The 19,176-nt window shown below is 50.1% G+C and overlaps 1 protein-coding gene and 1 long non-coding RNA gene across 2 annotated transcripts; both read right to left on the bottom strand.

Moving 5' to 3' along the window:
- LOC110436083 lies at nt 9,971-11,063 on the bottom strand. Its single transcript, XR_002453756.1, has 2 exons — nt 10,531-11,063; nt 9,971-10,386 (listed from the first exon to the last, which is right to left on the bottom strand). It is a non-coding gene; the product is annotated as an uncharacterized LOC110436083 (long non-coding RNA).
- Nucleotides 13,033-16,429, bottom strand: LOC8057474 (cyclic pyranopterin monophosphate synthase, mitochondrial). Its single transcript, XM_002446572.2, has 3 exons — nt 16,148-16,429; nt 14,444-14,574; nt 13,033-13,834 (listed from the first exon to the last, which is right to left on the bottom strand). Exons 2-3 carry the CDS (start codon nt 14,543-14,545, stop codon nt 13,259-13,261), a joined length of 678 nt encoding a protein of 225 aa, XP_002446617.1. The 5' UTR covers nt 14,546-14,574; nt 16,148-16,429; the 3' UTR covers nt 13,033-13,258.

The raw sequence follows: 19,176 nt of genomic DNA, 5'->3' as shown, positions 1-19,176 counted from the left end.
GATGAACTGAACCCTAGCTAGCTCTCAGCTCATCAGAGACAGCACAAACACAGCAGCTAGCTGGTGTTGATGAGGAGTGGACGATCGCAGCATCCATGCAAATGTATCCAAAGGAGGCCAAGAATCCAATCCAATTATACGCTCGTCCGTTTCTCAGAGGCCGTCCATTAGTGCAGAAAAACGCAGGAGCCATCTGGCTTGTGGCACCAACGGATCGGCCGGCCTGGGCGCTGTGGGGCTCCAACGGGTGCGCGTACAACGACAGGGCTGCTACTGCTACTGCACATTATTCCGTGTGGGCGTCCACTCCCCCTGCTGCGATGTTCTGTTATTTGGACTGCACGGGCGTACGTGTACGCGAGAAATGCATCGCTTGTCGCCTCGTCTAGATGATGATATATGGCGAGTAGTGACGATCGAATTCATGCCTGGTTTTATGTATAGATTTATATAAGTAGATCGACAAGTTTCGTGATCTTTAATTTGTATTCTTGTGTATAAAAGAAGGCGCATAGTAGATTCTAAAACGATTCGCCATGCTGATTGGTTAGTAATTTGGATAGGGGTAGGCCAGGTACTTGGATAGTGAAATAATGTTGATGCTCTCTCTCTCTCTCTCTCTCTGAGATTAGAGGAGCTGATTAAGCATCAGATTCTAGGGAGTGCTCGGCTGAAACGTACGTGACTTTTTTCTCGCTCTTTGGTTTGGTATATATACTGGAGTAGTTTCTCTGCCATTTCTTCCAGTCAATTCATCAAGAAAATGCTCTCTGAAGACTGGACTGCCGATTGATGCGTCTTCCGTTGGGACGGAGTGCCGTGCTGCTACTGCTACACCGCCGGCCAGCGGGAACCCACGTAGGGACAAGACAAAACCAACCTGAAAAAGAAAACGTGATTCCAGATGCGTTTCAGGCAGCTAACCGCATCACTTAGCAGCTAGCAATGCAGAAAAAGGGCGAATATTACCCCATGAAGCAATCGATTCATCAGAAAGCTGGTGGCCGCCGCATCTGCCTGCAATCGGACGGGAGGAGCCAGCATATAATCCAGCTCAAGGACACGCACGCGAATCATCGTCTGCTGCAGGGAACTCTGCGATCTCTCGTGCGTTTTGCTCGCTCGTTTCCCTCCCTGACCGAGTCGAGTCGAGACGATCATGCATGATCGAAAGGGAAATGTGCCGTTGCCGGATCGATCGGACCCTGGCGGGCTAGTAGCTAGTAGCTAGCTAGCTAGCAATAAGTTGCTTGTGATTTGAGCTGCGTGCCAACCAAGTTGACGTGGGTCCCACCCCCCAGGCCCCAGCAGCCCATGGATGAGGGAATGAATGATTAATCGGCGTCATTCTCATATGCTTATGCTGATGACTGATGATGATGATCGAGCTATCCTATCAGCGCAATCTCTAGGGTTTGCCCCCTCCTACGTGGGCATGGTTGCCATCCCGTCGAGATATGTAGCGGAAGCGGACAGGCGAGCTCCTTTCTTATCTTTCGTAATCATGTGCATAGCTCTGCTAGCTGGTATAGCTCGCGATGCAAGTCTCACCAGTCGCCGTGCTACGCATGAGGCTAGCTAGCCGACTAGGGGAATCCGTGGCTTTCAGATCCTCGTCATCGCACGGCCACGGATGTGAATCTAGCCTCTGGTTTTAGACACTTCATTTCTATCTATCATGAACTCGTGCTCTGATTATTCTTCGATGATAGCAAAACATGGCATGTGTGATCTTGCATCCTTAGTTTTTGCGGCTATATACCTGGGGGCAGTTCAGATGCATCCCTGCGACCCTGCCCCTGCCCGGGCCGGCAGTCTCGCAGGCCATCTGATCAATGTCGCGGCGCCAAACCACATCGGCACACCGCGCCTGGTCTGTTCTCTCCACTTTGTGCCCGGCCGTGCGCTGGCACCGCTTGCAAAACCGGCCCCCGGCCGGTAGCCGGTAGGCATCCCCGTACGCGCGCCGCGGCACGGGAAAGAAAACGCGCAGAGATCAGATCCCCGGCCCGCGTGGGCGCCGGCCGAAACGGGCAAGTCAAAGCCGAGAGGGAGCCCGGCGCGCCACGGCTTTTCCGTTCCCGGCGATGGTGGTGGGGGGGGCGACGCGACGGCGACGGCAACGTGCGTGCCAACACCCGGACGCGTGCCGCGGCCTCCGCGCGCCCGGGCGAGCCGAGAGCCGGCAAGGAGTCCCGCCCGCGCGGGCGATCGCCACCCCTGACCCCTCGCCCCGCGTCCGCGCATATATCCCGTCACGTCAACATCCGCGTCAGCCTCCGCCCCGCCCGCGCGCACAGCGACTCGGCACGGGCGCCGGTTCGCTTTCGGGCGTGCGCGCGCACGCATCGGCGGCAGCGGCAGCGGCACCGGAGACACGGCGAGAAAAAATGAGCCCGATCGAGCTGGCAACGTTTCGTCGCTGCCGCTTGGCTTGCCATCCCACCGAACGAACGACTTGATCCTGTGCCTGGGTTAAACAACGTTATCCCCGGCTCTTTTTTCGTTGCGGCGTCGCGGCTTTTGTCGATGCGAAGCCGCCATGTGTGCTGCGTCTCCGGTTCCTTTCTGCGCCATATATGATACTGTATTTGCGTGGAAGAAGATGCATCGCGTGTGCATTTGTGCTGCTGGGCTTCTGCCGGGCGACACGTGCATCCACTCTGGCATTCTGCAAACATTTTATGCTGCTCGTTGTGTTTCTGTTTGATGTGTACCGTTTCAGTGCCAACTAAACAAAAACATCTGGTGCCACGGAGGCGCCAGGGTCAGTGAGTGCAGATGCTGAAAGGCACGGTAGAAGTATAAATGGACGTGTACGATTTGATACGGCAGTTCACTGAGGCCTTGTTTAGTTGAAGAGGGAAACAAATTTAGGTGTTAAATCAGATGTTTTGTAAGATGTTGGAAGGGATGTTTGGATACATAAAGAAAACTAATTATATAACTCGGCTGAAAACTACGAGACTAATTTATTAAGCCTAATTAATCTATTATTAGCATAAGCTAATTATGGACTAACTAGGCTAAAAGATTTCTCTTGTGATTTCTAACTAAATTGTATAATTAATTTATTTTTTTTATCTATATTTAATAGTCTATACATGTGTCCAAACAATCGATGTGATAAGTGAACACTTTTTAGGTCGGCAACTAAACAAGGCCCTAGTCCAGTTGCAGTTGCAGCACTGCCTTTGTGGGCCTTGGCAACAGTGCAACACCACAGCGACGTTTTTCTCATGTTTGACTGGGGAACAAATGTGGCCCCATGGCTATCAAGATTTACTGCCAAGTCAAAATCCAACATCACGACTATCACATGTACTCCTATGGCATAGTCATTCAGGTGCACACCACGAATGTAAACCCCCCCCCCCCCTTTACCAAAAGGACAGTTCTGATTTGCTGGCTGCTCGCGAATAACTCCGCTCGCTAGGTAAGGCGAGCCGCTCCCCTCTTCGCCGGCGGCCGCCCGGCCGCCGCCGACCACCAGCCTCCGTCGACTGCTACTCCGGCACCGACGTCCACCTGCCGCTTCTCCCCTTCCTTCTGGCCCTTCCTCCCCCTGCGGGGCCATGGACCGCTCCCCTTCCCCTGGCCTCAATCCGTTTGCGGCGCCGTTCTCGCCCGTCGTTCATGCGGAGCGGCTCTCCTTCTCCGACTCTGAGGCCTCCTTTGCCTCCGCGAGCTCTGGCCCGCCTGTCCATGCGACAGCCGGAGACCCCGCGGGAGCTGCGTGCGGGCGTCGTCGCAGGACTCGTCGTCGCCGTCGCCGTCGCCGCCAACGTGTCATGGCCGGCCTGGAGGCCCCCCCGCCGGTCGTGCCGCTTCAGGCTGCGCGTCTGCGCTCGGTGGTGGTCCACCCGGCTAGGCTATCCGCGGAGCCAGACGCTGAAGGCTTCCGTGAGGTGCACAGTCGTCGTCGTTGGCGCCGTAGACCGTCCCCGGTGCCGGCGCGTCCGGTGCCACCCGACTTGATCGGTCTTTGCTTCAACTGCCTATCGGACAGCCACGTCAAGGCGGACTACCGATTCCCTTCCCGCTACCGGACCTGCCGTGCCGAGGGACATCGTGCGCGTTTCTGCCCGCTCGGTCCCCCTCCTCTTGCTGGCGCCAAGAGGGGCCGCTCGCCAGCTTTCGCGAGGGGGCCGGACCGTGGTGCTCTCCGTCGTCGTGAGTTCGCCGAGTTACGTAGAGCGAGCCGGGACGACACTATCTCGGCTTGCTCCGTCTCGACGGGTCGCTCACCCTCGGTGCCCCGCTGTTGTGCGGCCAGCCCTGGGGCGTCGGGGTCCGCTGATGCTGTGGGCATTCGGAGGTCTGTCGCTGGGGATGACCGGGCCGGCCCTTCCTCCCCTGGGGGTGCACGTCGTGACCTCGGCCTGTCTGATGCCGCGCGTGAGCCTTCGCCGGCGGAGCGCCCCCGGTTACAGGTGTGGCGTGATCGTCGCCGTCAGCTTTCTGAGGTGGACCGGCCATCTGTCGAGGTGATTGTGGTACCGCGGTCGGCCGAGATCCAGGCTGCGGAGAATGCCCTTTCCTTCGCCCTCGTCGCCATGTTGGGAGGGACGAGGCCTCCGGTGTCTCCGGCGGCGGTGCGGGAGCACCTTTGTCAACGGTTCCAGTTTGGTGAGGCGGATGTCTCTGTCTGCCGTCACGCCCCGGAGGATTTCCTCGCTCGCTTCGCGCGTAGTGAAGACCTTGAGCGTGTCTTGGCCGCGCCGCCGTTGAGCTTCGCGCCGTTCTTGCTTTCCTGGCGACGCTGGACCCGGCTGTCGCAGGCGGTCGCAGCTTCGTTCACCTACCGTGTTCTGGTGGGCATCAAGGGCATCCCTGCCCATGCTCGCTCCAAGGCAGTCGCTGAGCAGCTCCTTGGGTCTTCCTGCGCCCAAGTCGAGCTCGCCTCTTCGGATGACGACGGCGTCGACGACGATGATGCGCGTGAGTTGTTCGTCGCAGCTTGGTGTCTTCACCCGATGCTGGTGCCTGAGCAGAAGTTGCTGGTCATTCCGGAGCCGCCGGAGCCCCACGAACCCGGCATCTTGTTCTTGCGGGAGCATGAGATCATTCATTCGCATCTGCCGATCCTTCACTACCTCGTGCGCCTTCGCGTCGTCGAATATCAGGATTGGGCCGTCTCCTCCAGCTCTTCTGAGGATGCGTTCTCGGGAGGTGACTCTGATGACAGTGGAGATAGCAGCTACAATGGCTACCACCCTGGCACGGTCGGACCTTCCAGGTCCAGGCCGTTCGGCCCGGCCACCTTTCGTCCTGGCGGCGCCGGTGGTCCGGCGCTCGGTCGTGGCTCTGGCCCGGCTTTCCGCCAACGCCGGCGGGAGGCGCCTTCGCTCGCCGGCGCATTGCGGGCTGCTGACCTTTCCTCCATGATCGATGAGGGGCGCATCTCCCTAGGTGGCAGAGCCTGGTCCTGGTGTGGCTCACGTCTTTTCGGTGCTACAGTTCATTACAACAAAGGACGCCGGTCAGGGCTCACGTCGCCTGCTCGGCCAGAAGCGCAGGGCACGCCTGCACGTTGTGTCATGCGGGCGCAGGCGGTCGATGTTGACTTTGGCGCCTGCTACAGGGACTCAACAGCTACTGCGCTAAGATTTGATTCGGATCCAATGTTGCTCGAGGAATGCTTGGCTGTTCACGCCGATGCTAAACAACCTTCTTTGCACTGTTCGTCGCCTGACCTTTGGCCGTCCAGGCAGGCCCAGTTGGATGGCCCATGTGGATTCATCGGCCGCGCCTTTGATGCTAGCCCGACTATTCGCGGTTCTGGGCCGGCATGCCAACGCTCTAGGGAGGCTACTCCAAGCGGGGGGTACTTTGATGCTATGGAGATGGAGTGTCGTGCCTCCGCTATCTCTGTGCTGCCTGCTGAGGACGTGCTTCCCGCGCAGCCTCTATGTGCAGCCGTCGCCGAAGAACTCGAGGCTCGGATCTGCCTCCCCATTCGCACGCCGGTTCTCCGTAGCGGACCGAGGCTGCGTTGTTCGCGTACGCCAAGGTCTGCTCGCTCCGTCAGGCGTAGCGGCAGGATTGCGGCTAAGCCAAGGGTCGCAAACTCCACCAAGCAAGCGCAGTCGGTACTTCTTAAAAAGCTCGGCATTCAGGTGGATGATGCTGCGGTCGACTCAGAGATTCAACGCAAATTCAAGGAGACCATCAATGGCGACATGTCGGTCAGGAAGCAACGGGCGCTGCAGGTCCTCTTCTCTGGAGACCTAGACCCGGCGTCCCTGGGCGTCGAGCCGGTGGGGGTCGACGGCAACGCTGTTGAGGCTTAAGTCTCTAGCGTCCGCCCTACCGTAGCGTGTCGTTTTATCTTTATTCATGTCGTCTGCTTTTTGCTGCCTTGTCTGGAACGTACGTGGCTTGAACGCCCGTGCGCGTCGCAACGTCGTTAGAGAATTTGTGGTCCAGGAGCGACCGACCCTTGTGTGCCTACAGGAGACCAAGCTTTCCAGCGTTTGTAATTCCTTGGCTAATGAAATCCTAGGCGGACCGTTTGCTTATGACTTCCTACCTGCGAACAATGCGGGGGGGGGGGGGGGGGGGGGATTTTGCTTGCCTGGAACACAGTTTGGTGGTCGGCATCAGAGATCACCAGAGGCCGTTTCTCTATCTCTGCGAAGATTACCAGCTGCAATTTGCCTGGTGACCCCTGGTGGATCACAGTCGTCTACGGACCGCAACTGGATCAGGATAAGGTCCTTTTTTTAGAGGAGTTACTTCTGTACTCTCAGTCTCACGCGGGACCTTGGCTACTCTGTGGTGATTTTAACATGATCTATCGTGCTCAAGACAAAAATAATGGCCACCTGGACAGGAGGGCCATGAGACGCTTCCGCTCGTTTCTCATCAGGTCGCACTTGGAGGAAATAAACCTAGTCGGGAGGCGATTCACGTGGTCTAGCCACAGGTCGCGGCCAACGCTGGAACTCCTAGACCGGGTGTTCGCGTCACCAGACTGGTTTTTGGCTTTCCCCATCCATGTTCTAAAGCCCCTCTCTTCGGATTGCTCGGACCATTGTCCGCTGTTGCTGCAGGTGTCCTTTGATTCAGTGACAAAAAGGAGATTTCGTTTTGAGTCCTTCTGGGTCAAGCTGCCGGGCTTCCTTGATGTCGTCGCCGCCGCGTGGTCTCCGGTCGTGGCTAATGCGGACCCTTTTCGTATCCTGGACATCAAGTTCAGGGCTGTGGCCAAGGCCCTGCGCCGATGGAGCTCCTCCCAGGTTGGAAGTGTTCGCCTTCAGCTTGCGATGGCTAGGGTGGTTATCCAGAGGTTCGATGAAGAGCAGGAGCACAGGGTACTATCGCCATGGGAATCTGATCTTCATATGACTCTCAAATTGCGGGTGCAGGGCCTTGCGTCCCTCTCGCGCACCATTGCTAGGCAGCGTTCGAGAGTGCTGTTTTTGGCTGAGGGTGATGCCAACACAAGGTTTTATCACCTACAGGCCTGTCATCGTGGTCGGAACAACAGAATCCATTCGCTGCAGGTCCACGGTTCTGTGTTGGCTGATGATGCTGATATGGCCAGCGCTTTGTATGACCACTATGTTGCCATCCTGGGGGTCAACTTTGAGCGCACAAGGAGGCTGGATTTGTCTGCACTAGGGGTGCCAACTGCTGACTTGTCGTCCCTGGAAGCTCCTTTCACTTTGGAGGAGATTTCGGCTGTCATTGCTGATCTGCCAAATGAAAAGTCCCCTGGACCGGATGGTTTAACAAGGTTATTTTACAAGAAGACTTGGAGCATTATTAAGGACGATATCATGACCGCATTTAATGCTTTCTGGGCGCTTGACTCAAGAAGCTTTAACCTTCTTAACGATGCGTTCATGATCCTGCTAAAGAAAAGGGACCAGCCAGTTCAAATCGGGGACTACCGCCCGATCAGCCTCATTCACAGCTTTGGTAAGCTTATCTCTAAATGCCTTGCTCGACGATTGGCTGCAGTGCTTGATGGCTTGGTATTGCGAAATCAGAGTGCTTTTATCAGTGGTCGCTGCATACACGATAACTTTAGGACAGTCCAGCTCACCTGCAAGGCAATCCATGCCAAGCGGTCTCCAGCAATCCTCCTCAAAATTGATATTGCCAAGGCTTTTGACACAGTGGGTTGGCCATTCTTGTTGGAACTCTTGCAGCATCTGGGTTTTGGGCAGCGGTGGACGGACTGGATCTCCATTTTATCAACGGCAAGCACAAAGATACTGCTCAATGGCCAACCCGGTAGAAGAATTTGCCATGCTAGAGGGCTTCGTCAAGGCGATCCGCTATCGCCTATGCTGTTCGTGCTTGTAATGGACGTCATGAATCACCTTCTTCGGTGGATTGAGCATGAACGTCTGCTGTCGCCACTTCCCACAGTGGTTGACAAACGCGCCAGCCTGTATGCCGATGATCTGGTGATCTTCATCGTCCCGAACGATAGGGACATGGCAACCATTCGAGCTGCTCTGGATATTTTTGGGAAGGCGTCCGGGTTGTTTTCCAATCTGGACAAGAGCGTTGCTACGCCGATCAACTGTTCGGCCGATGATATCGCTCGTGTGCAGGGAGCCCTCTCTTGCCGGATTGAGGAGTTCCCATGTCGTTACCTGGGGGTTCCTTTATCGGTGCGAAAGCTGACGCGATCGGTCGAGCAGCCGCTAATCGACAAAGTGGCTGCAAAGTTGCCGAGATGGAAGGGGAACATGCTCAATGTCGCTGGCCGCACAGCTCTGGCCAAGGCAACTTTGTCTGCGATCCCTGTACATATGTCCATTGCTCTTAGCCTTTCGCAGTGGGCGATCGATAGCATTGACAAACTTCGTCGAGCCTTCATCTGGTCGGGTTCAGACTCCACTTGTGGTGGCCGTTGCAAGGTCGCCTGGGAGGCTGTTTGCCGTCCCAGGGAACTGGGGGGTCTTGGCATTTCGGATCTGCGACGTGCGGGCATCGCGCTCCGGGTGCGATGGGAATGGAAAGCAAGGACCGAGCATCGGTTGACTGCATGTTCCAGCGAGCGTCAGGTGGTTGCAGTATTCCAGGCGGCTACGTTACTCAGGTTGGGCAATGGTGAATCAACGTTCTTCTGGACAGACAGGTGGATCAATGGTTCAAGCCCTCAAGACCTCATGGCGGCTCTTTTTGCGTCTGTGTGCAAGAAGAAGTTGAAGACCACAGTTGCCACGGCTCTACATCAGGATGCCTGGATTAGGCACATCACTGGTCCTCTCTCTTTCCAGGTCTTGCTCGAGTTCAACTGCCTCTGCGATTTCCTTGACAATGTTCATCTGACCGCACAACCGGATACCTTTCTCTGGAGATTTACTGATGACAGCAACTACTCGGCGGCCTCGGCTTACGGGGCGATGTTCTTGGGGTCGTCGCAACCGTTTGGCGCAAAGCTGATTTGGAAAACCCCGGGCCCCCCTCGGGTTAAGTTCTTTTGGTGGCTGGTTATGCATGGTAGATGCTGGACGGCGGATAGACGTTTTCGTCATGGCCTGCAGGAATCCAATTCGTGTGTTCTCTGTGATCAAGCGCCTGAGACGCTGGACCATCTACTGCTTCAGTGCCCGTTCGCGCGAGAACTGTGGACACGTTGCCTCAGGATTTTGCATCTTCAACATCGAGTGGAGGACCTGGAAGGGGCGGTGCTTGATTGGTGGATCAGCTCCAGGAAACATATCCCGAAGGGAGTTCGCAAAGGTTTCGATTCGCTTTTCTTTCTTGTTGGTTGGCTCATTTGGAAAGAGAGAAATGCCAGAACCTTCAATGGAGTTTCCAAGTCCCCGGCAATCTTGGAAGGTTTGGTCCTCGAAGAAGCTAACCTTTGGTGCTTAGCCGGGTTCAATCGTCTTCAGTCGCTTTTGACGTTCAGGGATTAAGTGCTGCTGCTCTGTCGCTGCTTTGTTGCTTTTTCTGATTTCCTAGGTTCTTCCTTCCTGCTGTCCTGCTTTCCACTGGCCACTTGGTTTTGGTAACTGTGGTTACCATCCAAGCAGTGCACTTGTATTTTGTCCCTGATTTCTACTTAATGAAAAACGTGCTACGCACGATCTCAAAAAAAAAAATGTAACGCCCTTTACCTGTCCGAGCCTGCAATTCTTGACTGCAACGCCTTCTCGAATCCTCACGTCTCTCGCCCATCCTGTCGCGAGCACGCACGCACGGCAACGCACTCATCAGTTTGGCCTTTACAAACGGACCGAACCGAACCTCCCAGCCGAAAATGACGGCCAGCTTATCGCGTCCATAATCATCATCATCATCATATCCTAATCGACGTGTTAACCTACACTCCCGCCATTTCTGGAACCTTAGCTTTTTTTCCTCAGGAACATGATATCAAGCCAGTAGACACTCGATGATTCAAGGTGAAGAAACCTGCAGGGAATCATTTTTACCGAAACGATCAGGATGCTAATGTTAGGCTGTTAGCAACTAATAGCAGGAATCAGAGACGAGAAAGCAAGCATCACAGCTCCATTTGGATTTCTCCACGCTTTCCAGATGGAGCATCTTTTTTACCTGAGGCGCAGCGCAGATGCTCTTTGCTCGAAGTCTCCATATTTGTGCATGCATCAATTGGACATGTGGTTACACCATCCAAATGACACCACAGCACTGGGTATAGGAAAAACCAGATGCACTCACTGTTCATAATCAAATGCGGGTCAAACCACGATCTGCCGGATCTGTGGAGATGCAGACACCAACCAGGGAGCATTGACCGCAATCTGCTGATGGAGCATTTCTGTATGCATAGCTGCTTACTCTCTTCTGTTCTGTCCGCCAGCCAGCACAACAATTTCTGAGTGGCTAGGATGAGGCCTCAGACTCAGAGAAAGTTGACCTCTTCAGATGGCATCACCAGAGAGAAAGAGCAGTTCTGACAGCCACCTACTGTACTGTCCAGTGGTCAAAGGCGATAAAGAATTGAAGTACCAGACATTTCTGCGGCGTTGGTTCCAAATCGTCGACACGGTGGCGGCATTACAGCAGAAGTACAAAAACCGGGATGTCAGCCAATATCTCAGCACAATATATGTATACAAATAATGCAGGTCAATGTACTTACCGAACTTCAGTGCAGGTGTTCATTTTTCCCACAAAGAGAATGAAAATACAGGCAGTCAGATGCGAGAATCCCAACTACTTCAGATATGCAGTGGTCATCACTACTGTCATCATGCCATGGGCTGGTGCTTGGTCCATCGCTACTTAAAATGTAGACTACAGCTTTTCCTCATGCTGTTGCGCAAAGAAAGCAGCTATTAGTAAAAGCTTAGCTCAGATCAGCATAAGTAACTGAAAGCAATGCAAAGGTTTGGTTTAGATCAGTCTAAAAGCACAGAAACTAACTTTATAAGAACTAGGAGACAGGAAACCTGACAGAGGTCGTTTGTGCAGATCAGTCTAAAAGTATATTTGTATTCTGGTGTTCTATTCATACAGTCATTGTCTCACCTCCAGCATGCTTGCCCTTTGGCCTTAAACTAAAGCATTCCTGTTCTTATCATGAAAAAGAAAAAAACAGATATTTTTTCCTATAACACACTGAACAAATGCTAGACGAATCATGTCATAACAGAATAATAAAGGTGGACCAAATATGAAGTACCACCTAATATGATTTTGATGTGGGCTAATGCTGCTGTACCTTTGTCTCGGAGTCATTATCTCACCACCAGGCTCCACTACGTCCAGCCAATGTGTTAAAATGATACATATGGGCACATCAAAGTATATATATTGCCCTGCATCATCAGAAAGTAACAACATCAACATGGACACATGGTAATGCTAGAAAGCAAATGGAATATTAACTGAAGGAAGAAACTGATATACTCGGTTATGCATTAACTCAGTAGTTGGGCAGTGTTAGGGTTATGATTTTTCAATGACCCCAAATACCCACCATGTCGACAACAACTAGTCTGCAAAGTTCTGAATGTCTGTATGCCTCATCATCAGAAAAGTAGCTGGATGAAAGCAAATAACAATACCCACAGTCCACTTGATCATTATGATTTTCATTTCCCATGTTTTGGACAAAGAGGCCCCAAACACTGAACCCATACAAAGATGCCCACCTCAAAAATGAAATTGCATGCACAAACCAAACTTAACTGGATACAAGATGAAAAATAGAGCTAACCATATCCACTATAAGATCAATACTTAACTGGATACAAGATGAAAAATAGAGCTAACCATATCCACTATAAGATCAATGTGTTATGGACAATATTGATAAGATTTAAGCTATACTAGTGAAGATATCAGGTGTATACTTTGTTGTGGTCATTGGAATTGATGTAAACTTCAGGAATAAAAAGCGTTCTTTCTGCACAGCAGCCTTTTCAATACAATGGAATAAATATTTTAATATGATTATTCGTTACTTCCATCTATCTTCTGTTAGCAGTTCTGAATACAGAGTGATAGGCAATTAGTTCATCTCATAAGTACAGAAATTTAATAAGTTAATTAGATAAATATGTCCTTTTCTGAAAAAATGTAATACAGATCAGATACTGTTTTAACAAGGAATTCCATTTAAAAAATATATTTTGGTTCAATTATGTCCTTTCAAATTATTTCACTATGACATTGATGGATCTAATTTTTTCCAAAATACCATAAAATGACATGACATGACAATTATGGTTGTTTGAAACACCATGCACTGATGTCAAATTACCCAAGTGACCTACAAGGTTACTTCAGCACCAAAATGATGCAAAAGTTATGTTAAGAAAAAAGAGTAACCCAGAAAGAACGGAAAGAGTATGTATGAATATGATACTCAAAGACGTAAAAGGATACATTTGCTACATCTGGTATTTTTGTATCGTTCAGATCAATAAAGCTGTTTTTTAATATTAAAAATGAAAACAATATCAAATGCCATATGTAACAGACATTATAGCAAATTGTGTTTAGATTTCAGTATGATTTGATTTCGAATGCCAAGAAATGATGGCCAATACAAAGAACAGATAAATATAGAATGGACAATGCACCAAGGAAACCAACAATAAATCTGAAAATAAATTGATATGGCCATCTATTATAAAGTCATTGAACAGCGTATCTACAACACAGGAGTACAGAGACTCAAATGATGTCTCAAAAAGATTCAAGGAGCCTACACTCAAAGCAGAATAAAAACCTTTTGGTGTAAGGACTACAAATCCATTTGATGCCGAAATCATGCATGCAGTTCATATGCTCAGAGCAATAATTGAAGCTTTTAATTCCTGGACCAGCTTCCACTCTTCCCCCCGGACTTGTGTTGGAGACAGACATCTGTTATACAAATGTCCTTTGAAGCAGCTTTGCACATGTCATAGACTGTGAGGCCAGCAATGGTTACAGCAGTCAATGCTTCCATCTCAACCCCTGTCTTTCCACTGGTAGCGGCTTCCCCTTCTATCATGACACTAGAATCCTCTTCATTGAGAGTGAGATCAACACGAACATGTGAAAGATTAATGTTGTGGCACAAGGGTATAAGATTACTGGTTTGCTTTGCACCAGTTATTCCAGCAATCTTTGCAACAGTAAGAACATCTCCTTTTGCAATCTCATTAGATGCCACCAAATTGTACACCTTTTGGCCTAGCAAGACCCTGCAGCTAGCTATAGCGACTCTCTTACTGTCTTCTTTTGGAGAGACATCAACCATCTTTGCCTGTCCGCTACTATCAGTATGGGTAAGCACTAGATGTGAATCCTCAGCTCCATAACTGGGTTGAGCTGGTTGCTGGGATGGACTTGAGCCCAAAGGACTGGATGACGGAGATTCACCAAATACTGACTCCATTTCCTACAATCACAGTATTTGAGATAATTAGGAACAAATATTCCTTTGAACATGCAACAACAATTAGTTAAACACATTTTTATGCGACATCGCATAGGACAAAGTTACAAACAAATATTTAGCTTTTCTGGATATTGCCTTATAATGCGGCACCTGCAAGGCCGCAAATTTAAGTGGCAATGCAAATTCATGAGCACAACTTGGAAAGCAAAAGGGTACCTAACTCGAGAATTTTGAACACCCTTCTGATCTCTCTATTTGGAATTGTGGTAATTCTATGTGTTTCTACTCGCAAATATAGTGTGTAATTTTTGGTTGTCGGCATTAAGAACCACACATATGTTATTTAACTGAGGCATCAAAATATCATACTTAGCGCATCATCAGAAGCCACTGTGAACTGTCAGGTAATGTTTTAATTTTAACTGAAATTGCCATACAGCTACATATATGGAACCTGGAGTACCAAACCTGTCATTGTATTCAGTTTCATTAAGTAGAATGTGCCAATGTACACGCCATGTCTAGTACTCCAGTTTAAGTAAGCGATAGCAGAGAAATAATTGCACAAAATGAAAAAAAAAATCCAGAAGAAATAATTAAATGCCTAACCTTATTAAGCTCTGCTATCATATCAGAAGGAACCCCAGTAGAAAAGCATCTCCAACCATTTGATCTTGCTACTATTGGGAGAAAGGATCGGAGGATGGACATCTTAAGCGCACCAAAGCGTTGCTATGGTTCTGCAACAAAGAAACATAGAGAAGTTTTACGACATGCTTACTTTGTACATAAATGGCAATTCCAAGTGGTACATGCCACAGGAGCCTACTCATCTGAGCACACAACCCAATTTTTCATTTAAATATCCGCACATGTTACAATCAAATTCCATCTAGCAATTTTCAGAACTAATCAAGCAGGGTCCATCTACTTTTAGTCAAGATACTTCATCATCCATTTTTGTTAGAAGAACAGGCAAAGCACTATGTCACATTTTGATTCAAAAACAAGACAAGACATCCATTTACAATTGCATCTGAACTTAACTATCCATCACACTACTTCAGCTAAACTCCCATGGCGCATGGTTCATCACAAGTAATGGACACGAGCACCAACCAAAACAAACAGTAAAGCAAAACAGTAAAATCGAGGGGAGGAAACAGATCATCCTGTATAGACAGATAAAAAAACTCTGACATTGGATTGAGAGGGCACACTGAATCACATAGGAGTCCTAGGCCTAGGGATGAGTGGCTCCTGAGGCGATTCATGTGGCTCAGCCTTATTCCAGACTGAGCACATGCTGCCGCCTACTAACAGTACACGCAGTATTCACTATATCAGTTTGATAGCCAACCAGTTTATTGGTGCTACTCTCTTCTATTCTATGTTACTACTAGTTGAGTCCTGTGCATTGCAACGGGCAAAACATATGTAAAACCCTTTATGACACCATCACATTAGACCAATGTCAACCAATCACATGATTTTCCATTTAATTTGTGTCTTAGCTTAGACAATTATAAAACCCTTTATACAGGAGTGAAAAGAGCCCATGGTTTATTGGATTCCACTGATGGACAAACACTCTTTGCTCTACACGTGCAGGATATCACTGAAGGCAAAACACTCTTTGCTCATGAATGTATGCATGCAGTGGCACAGAACACCGTGCTCTAGTGAGATGGACCCAGCTAAACACCTTTCAGGCAGCCAGCTAGCTTATATGCTGCCAATGCCAACCTTGTACGCCGCTTGCTTAAAATCATGCCTGAATCAGATTGCCATAACTCAGTCAGCGCAACTGTGCTGGCAGATTTCACAAACTGGCGCTACCAAAACAAGCAATAACCAACAAGATCCATCCCTGCGCTTGCTTAACACCTTCCTTTGCCAGGAGTACCCAGTATCAACTCATGGCGAGAACCAAATTCTTTTGTTTTTATTATTTTTTTTAAAAAAAAGACAGCGTGCTGCAAAAGAAAAGGAACCACCCGATTGATCTTCAGGAATTCAGGGTTCGGAGTTCAGAGAACATGAGAAAGCAAATTAAGCTCAATCTCATGTGATTCACTAAGCCGTCGTCTGTACAATTTCCCAGGCCCCCAATCCACCTGGCTCTGTTCTATTCTCCCATCTAAAAAAGAATAAATCGATGCAATCGAGTTGGTTGCTGCATCCTCGATTCAATCTGGAGATGTACCCACTCCATTCGACCAATCCTATTCTAAATCCCGACTAATCGATGGAGGCCTGCGCCGGTACAGCTCCCTTTATTACTTTGCTAATCTAAGTCGGGTGGATACTCACTTGATCAGCCGGTTGAGCGTCAGACGTTGGTCGGAGGAGGGGCGCTCGGTCGTTTGACGGCCTGCGCACCGGCCTTGTTCAAGGTCGCCGATGGCGTATCCAGGACGAGACTCAGAGGGAGCAGAGCGGAGCGGAGGAGCTGGGAAGTGGGAACGGGAGGGGGCGGAGGCGGAGGCGGAGGCGTGGTGGGCTGGCGGCGGCCTGTGGGCTGTGGCGAAGCGGAGAGGAAACGGACCTGGCGTATGTACGCGGGTGCGGGCGCGGCCGTGCCGCCGCAAAGAATTTTGTGATGTGCCACATCAAACATAGATCAAAACACAAATTCGTGATTAGCCACCAATCAAAAATCGATCCAATGCAAACAAAATAGGAACAACTAACCCGTTGGAAGAGCTGCTGATAACTGCCCTGGAGCGGCCTCCATTTATACGTGCATGAGGGAGATAATTATGTTATGAAAATCTTGCGAAGCCAAGGCCCAAGGACTAGAAGATTTAACTTACGAAGTTTATTATTATTTTTTAATAAAACAAGAACTATATTAGATAATAGCCAGGTACATCGATACATCGAAATTAATTATTATTTTTTTAACAAAACAAAAATTATATTAGATAATAGCCGGATATATTAATATGTTACAAGCCTCACCGGAACCATTGCCACCGCCGCGTCTTTAGATCTAGATCTAGAAGAGGAGGAGAGCTCTGATTTAGAGGAGGAGGGCTCTGATCTAGAGAAGAACCGACCTACCTCGTTGTTCACTGTCATTGTCGTCATTGTCTCCGGTGGGGGAGCGAGAACTGGGTCGCCATGCGGTCGCATGGAGCTCGCAGAGGGGGAAGGGGGAGGGAGGAAGGGGGAAGGAGGGAGGGAGCGCCGATGAGCTGGAGCTTGTAGAGGAGGAAGGGAGGGAAGGAGGGAGGGAGGGAGCGCCGACGAGCTGGCAGGGTGATAGCAAGGCGGCGAGTGGCCTCCGTCCCGATGAGCAGCGCGGTGAGGCAATCGAACCGAAGGGTCACGAGCATTGGGGAGTGTGCAGTCGAGAGGATAAGGATGAGAGCTTTTTACCTGTATGTCATTATGAAAGATTGATCAAACCAGGATGCCACTAAAAAGTTGTTTCGTACCGTTGTGCCCAACTTCATCTTCGGCTATACCCGTGTGTCATTTCGTCCATTTTGAAGCCTAACGTCAGTTAAGTGGCCTGGCAATAGACTTCAATGCCCCTGGGCCACTTGGTCTCTACAACGAAATCTTCTTATCCCTAGTGCCACTGACTGCTAGTTTTGGCGTCAAAGAACCAGGCCTGGTGCCAGAGCTCCACCAAAATATAATTGATCCATGAACAGCAGTACTGACACCACATGTGCATTTCCAACATGCACCAGGGGGACAAGAAAACACTTAGCAGCAGGTGGGGTTATTATTGCTTTGTGGCATACTAAAAAATGGAAACAATAAAATACCAAGCAAGCTAACACACATACAACTACTTGTAAAGCCTTTCAGTTTTAGATAGGAACTCGATTTCAGTCGTATTAAGCCCTTAATCTTAAGGGCCTCCTTATACCTTCTGAAATATTCCCTCTATTACTGCAGTAGTGTGTGTGGACATTTATAGCTCATCTGGAATTGAACACTCAAACATGTTCTCTGTATGAGAAACCACAGTTTTCCCCAATCTACTCACCTGCGCGACGGGGAACTGGAGCAACCACCTCCGACAGAACCCGAGCCAAGCGACGGCCTCCCACCCGGCGTCTTCGGGTAGCATCGCCGCCGCGGCACCCACGTAGAGCATGCCGGCCGCGGCGAGGAGGGCGGTCGCGAGAGCGCTCCACGGCAGCGGGGGAGGTCGCCGGTGCGGGGACTCAGTGAGGAGGAGCGTGAGGAGCCCTTGGTGGCGCAAGAGAGGAATGGGTCGAGCACGAGGAGGAGGCCGGTGGGGACGCCGAGGAGCGGGTGGCTGCGACCGCGCGGGAACACCGTGAGGCGGAGCGCGGAAGCGGCGGCCTGGAATGCGAAGACGGCGATAAACCCCATGCGCGCCTTCAACGGCCTGTACCGCTTCAACGTCTCGACGCCGTGCGCGCCGATAAACCCCATCCTGCTCGGTCGGGTTCACCGCCGGGCCAGTCGGGGGCGGAGCGGGGGGTGCTCGGAGGTGGAGGGGACCGTGTGGTCGAGAAGCTCTGGAAGGGTCAAGAAGGGGACGCGATTGCGGCGGGGGTTGGAGAGCGGTGGGGTGGCGCCGGTGGTTCCGCGAGCGGCGAGAAGGCGAGGAGGAGTGGATCTTGCCAAGGCGCGTGGTAAGACCCAAAGGTCAACACCGGTCAAGAAGCCCTTGCTCCTCTATCTCTCGTGACTGGAAGGGTAAGAAGGACATTGTGCTATCTGGATCCCACGTGTCAGACCCTTTAAACGAAAGAAAACGAATGGAATGAGGATGGAATGACACACAGGTATAGTCGAAGATGAAGTTGAACATAGTGGTGCGAAACAACTTTTTAGTAGTCTCCTGATTTAGTCAATCTTTCATAATGACGTACAGATAAAAAACTCGAAAGATGATTGCGGGAATAGCGTGCATGGGTGGGTTGGTTCGGCATAGAACAGGTGAGTGGTCGAATCCGTAGACGTTCGATGAATACGGGAGCGGCGTCCAGATGGATGGACACCCGCCGTATATCATTACCGATTTAAATACCTGCAATGTATTTGTATCTCTAGATCTAACCTTTTTTCGAAGCGAAGGAAAAATTATATTAAAACTCAGCACAATCTTCATCAAGTTACAAATGAAAAATTTGAAATAAAAAAGATACAATATTTTATTCAGTTTTTTCATCATCGTCTGTTTAGTTCATTGAGTAAAAAGTTTTTGGGTACCATAACATTTACATTTGTATTTGGCAATTATTGTCCAACCATAAACTAACTAGACTTAAAAGATTCGTCTCGCAAATTACAGTCAAATTGTACAATTAGTTATTTTTTAACTATATTTAATACTCCATTCATATGAC

This window comes from Sorghum bicolor, chromosome 6 (assembly GCF_000003195.3).
Source record: "Sorghum bicolor cultivar BTx623 chromosome 6, Sorghum_bicolor_NCBIv3, whole genome shotgun sequence".
Lineage (NCBI taxonomy): Eukaryota > Viridiplantae > Streptophyta > Magnoliopsida > Poales > Poaceae > Sorghum > Sorghum bicolor.
This window is presented reverse-complemented; position numbering and strand designations above follow the sequence as displayed.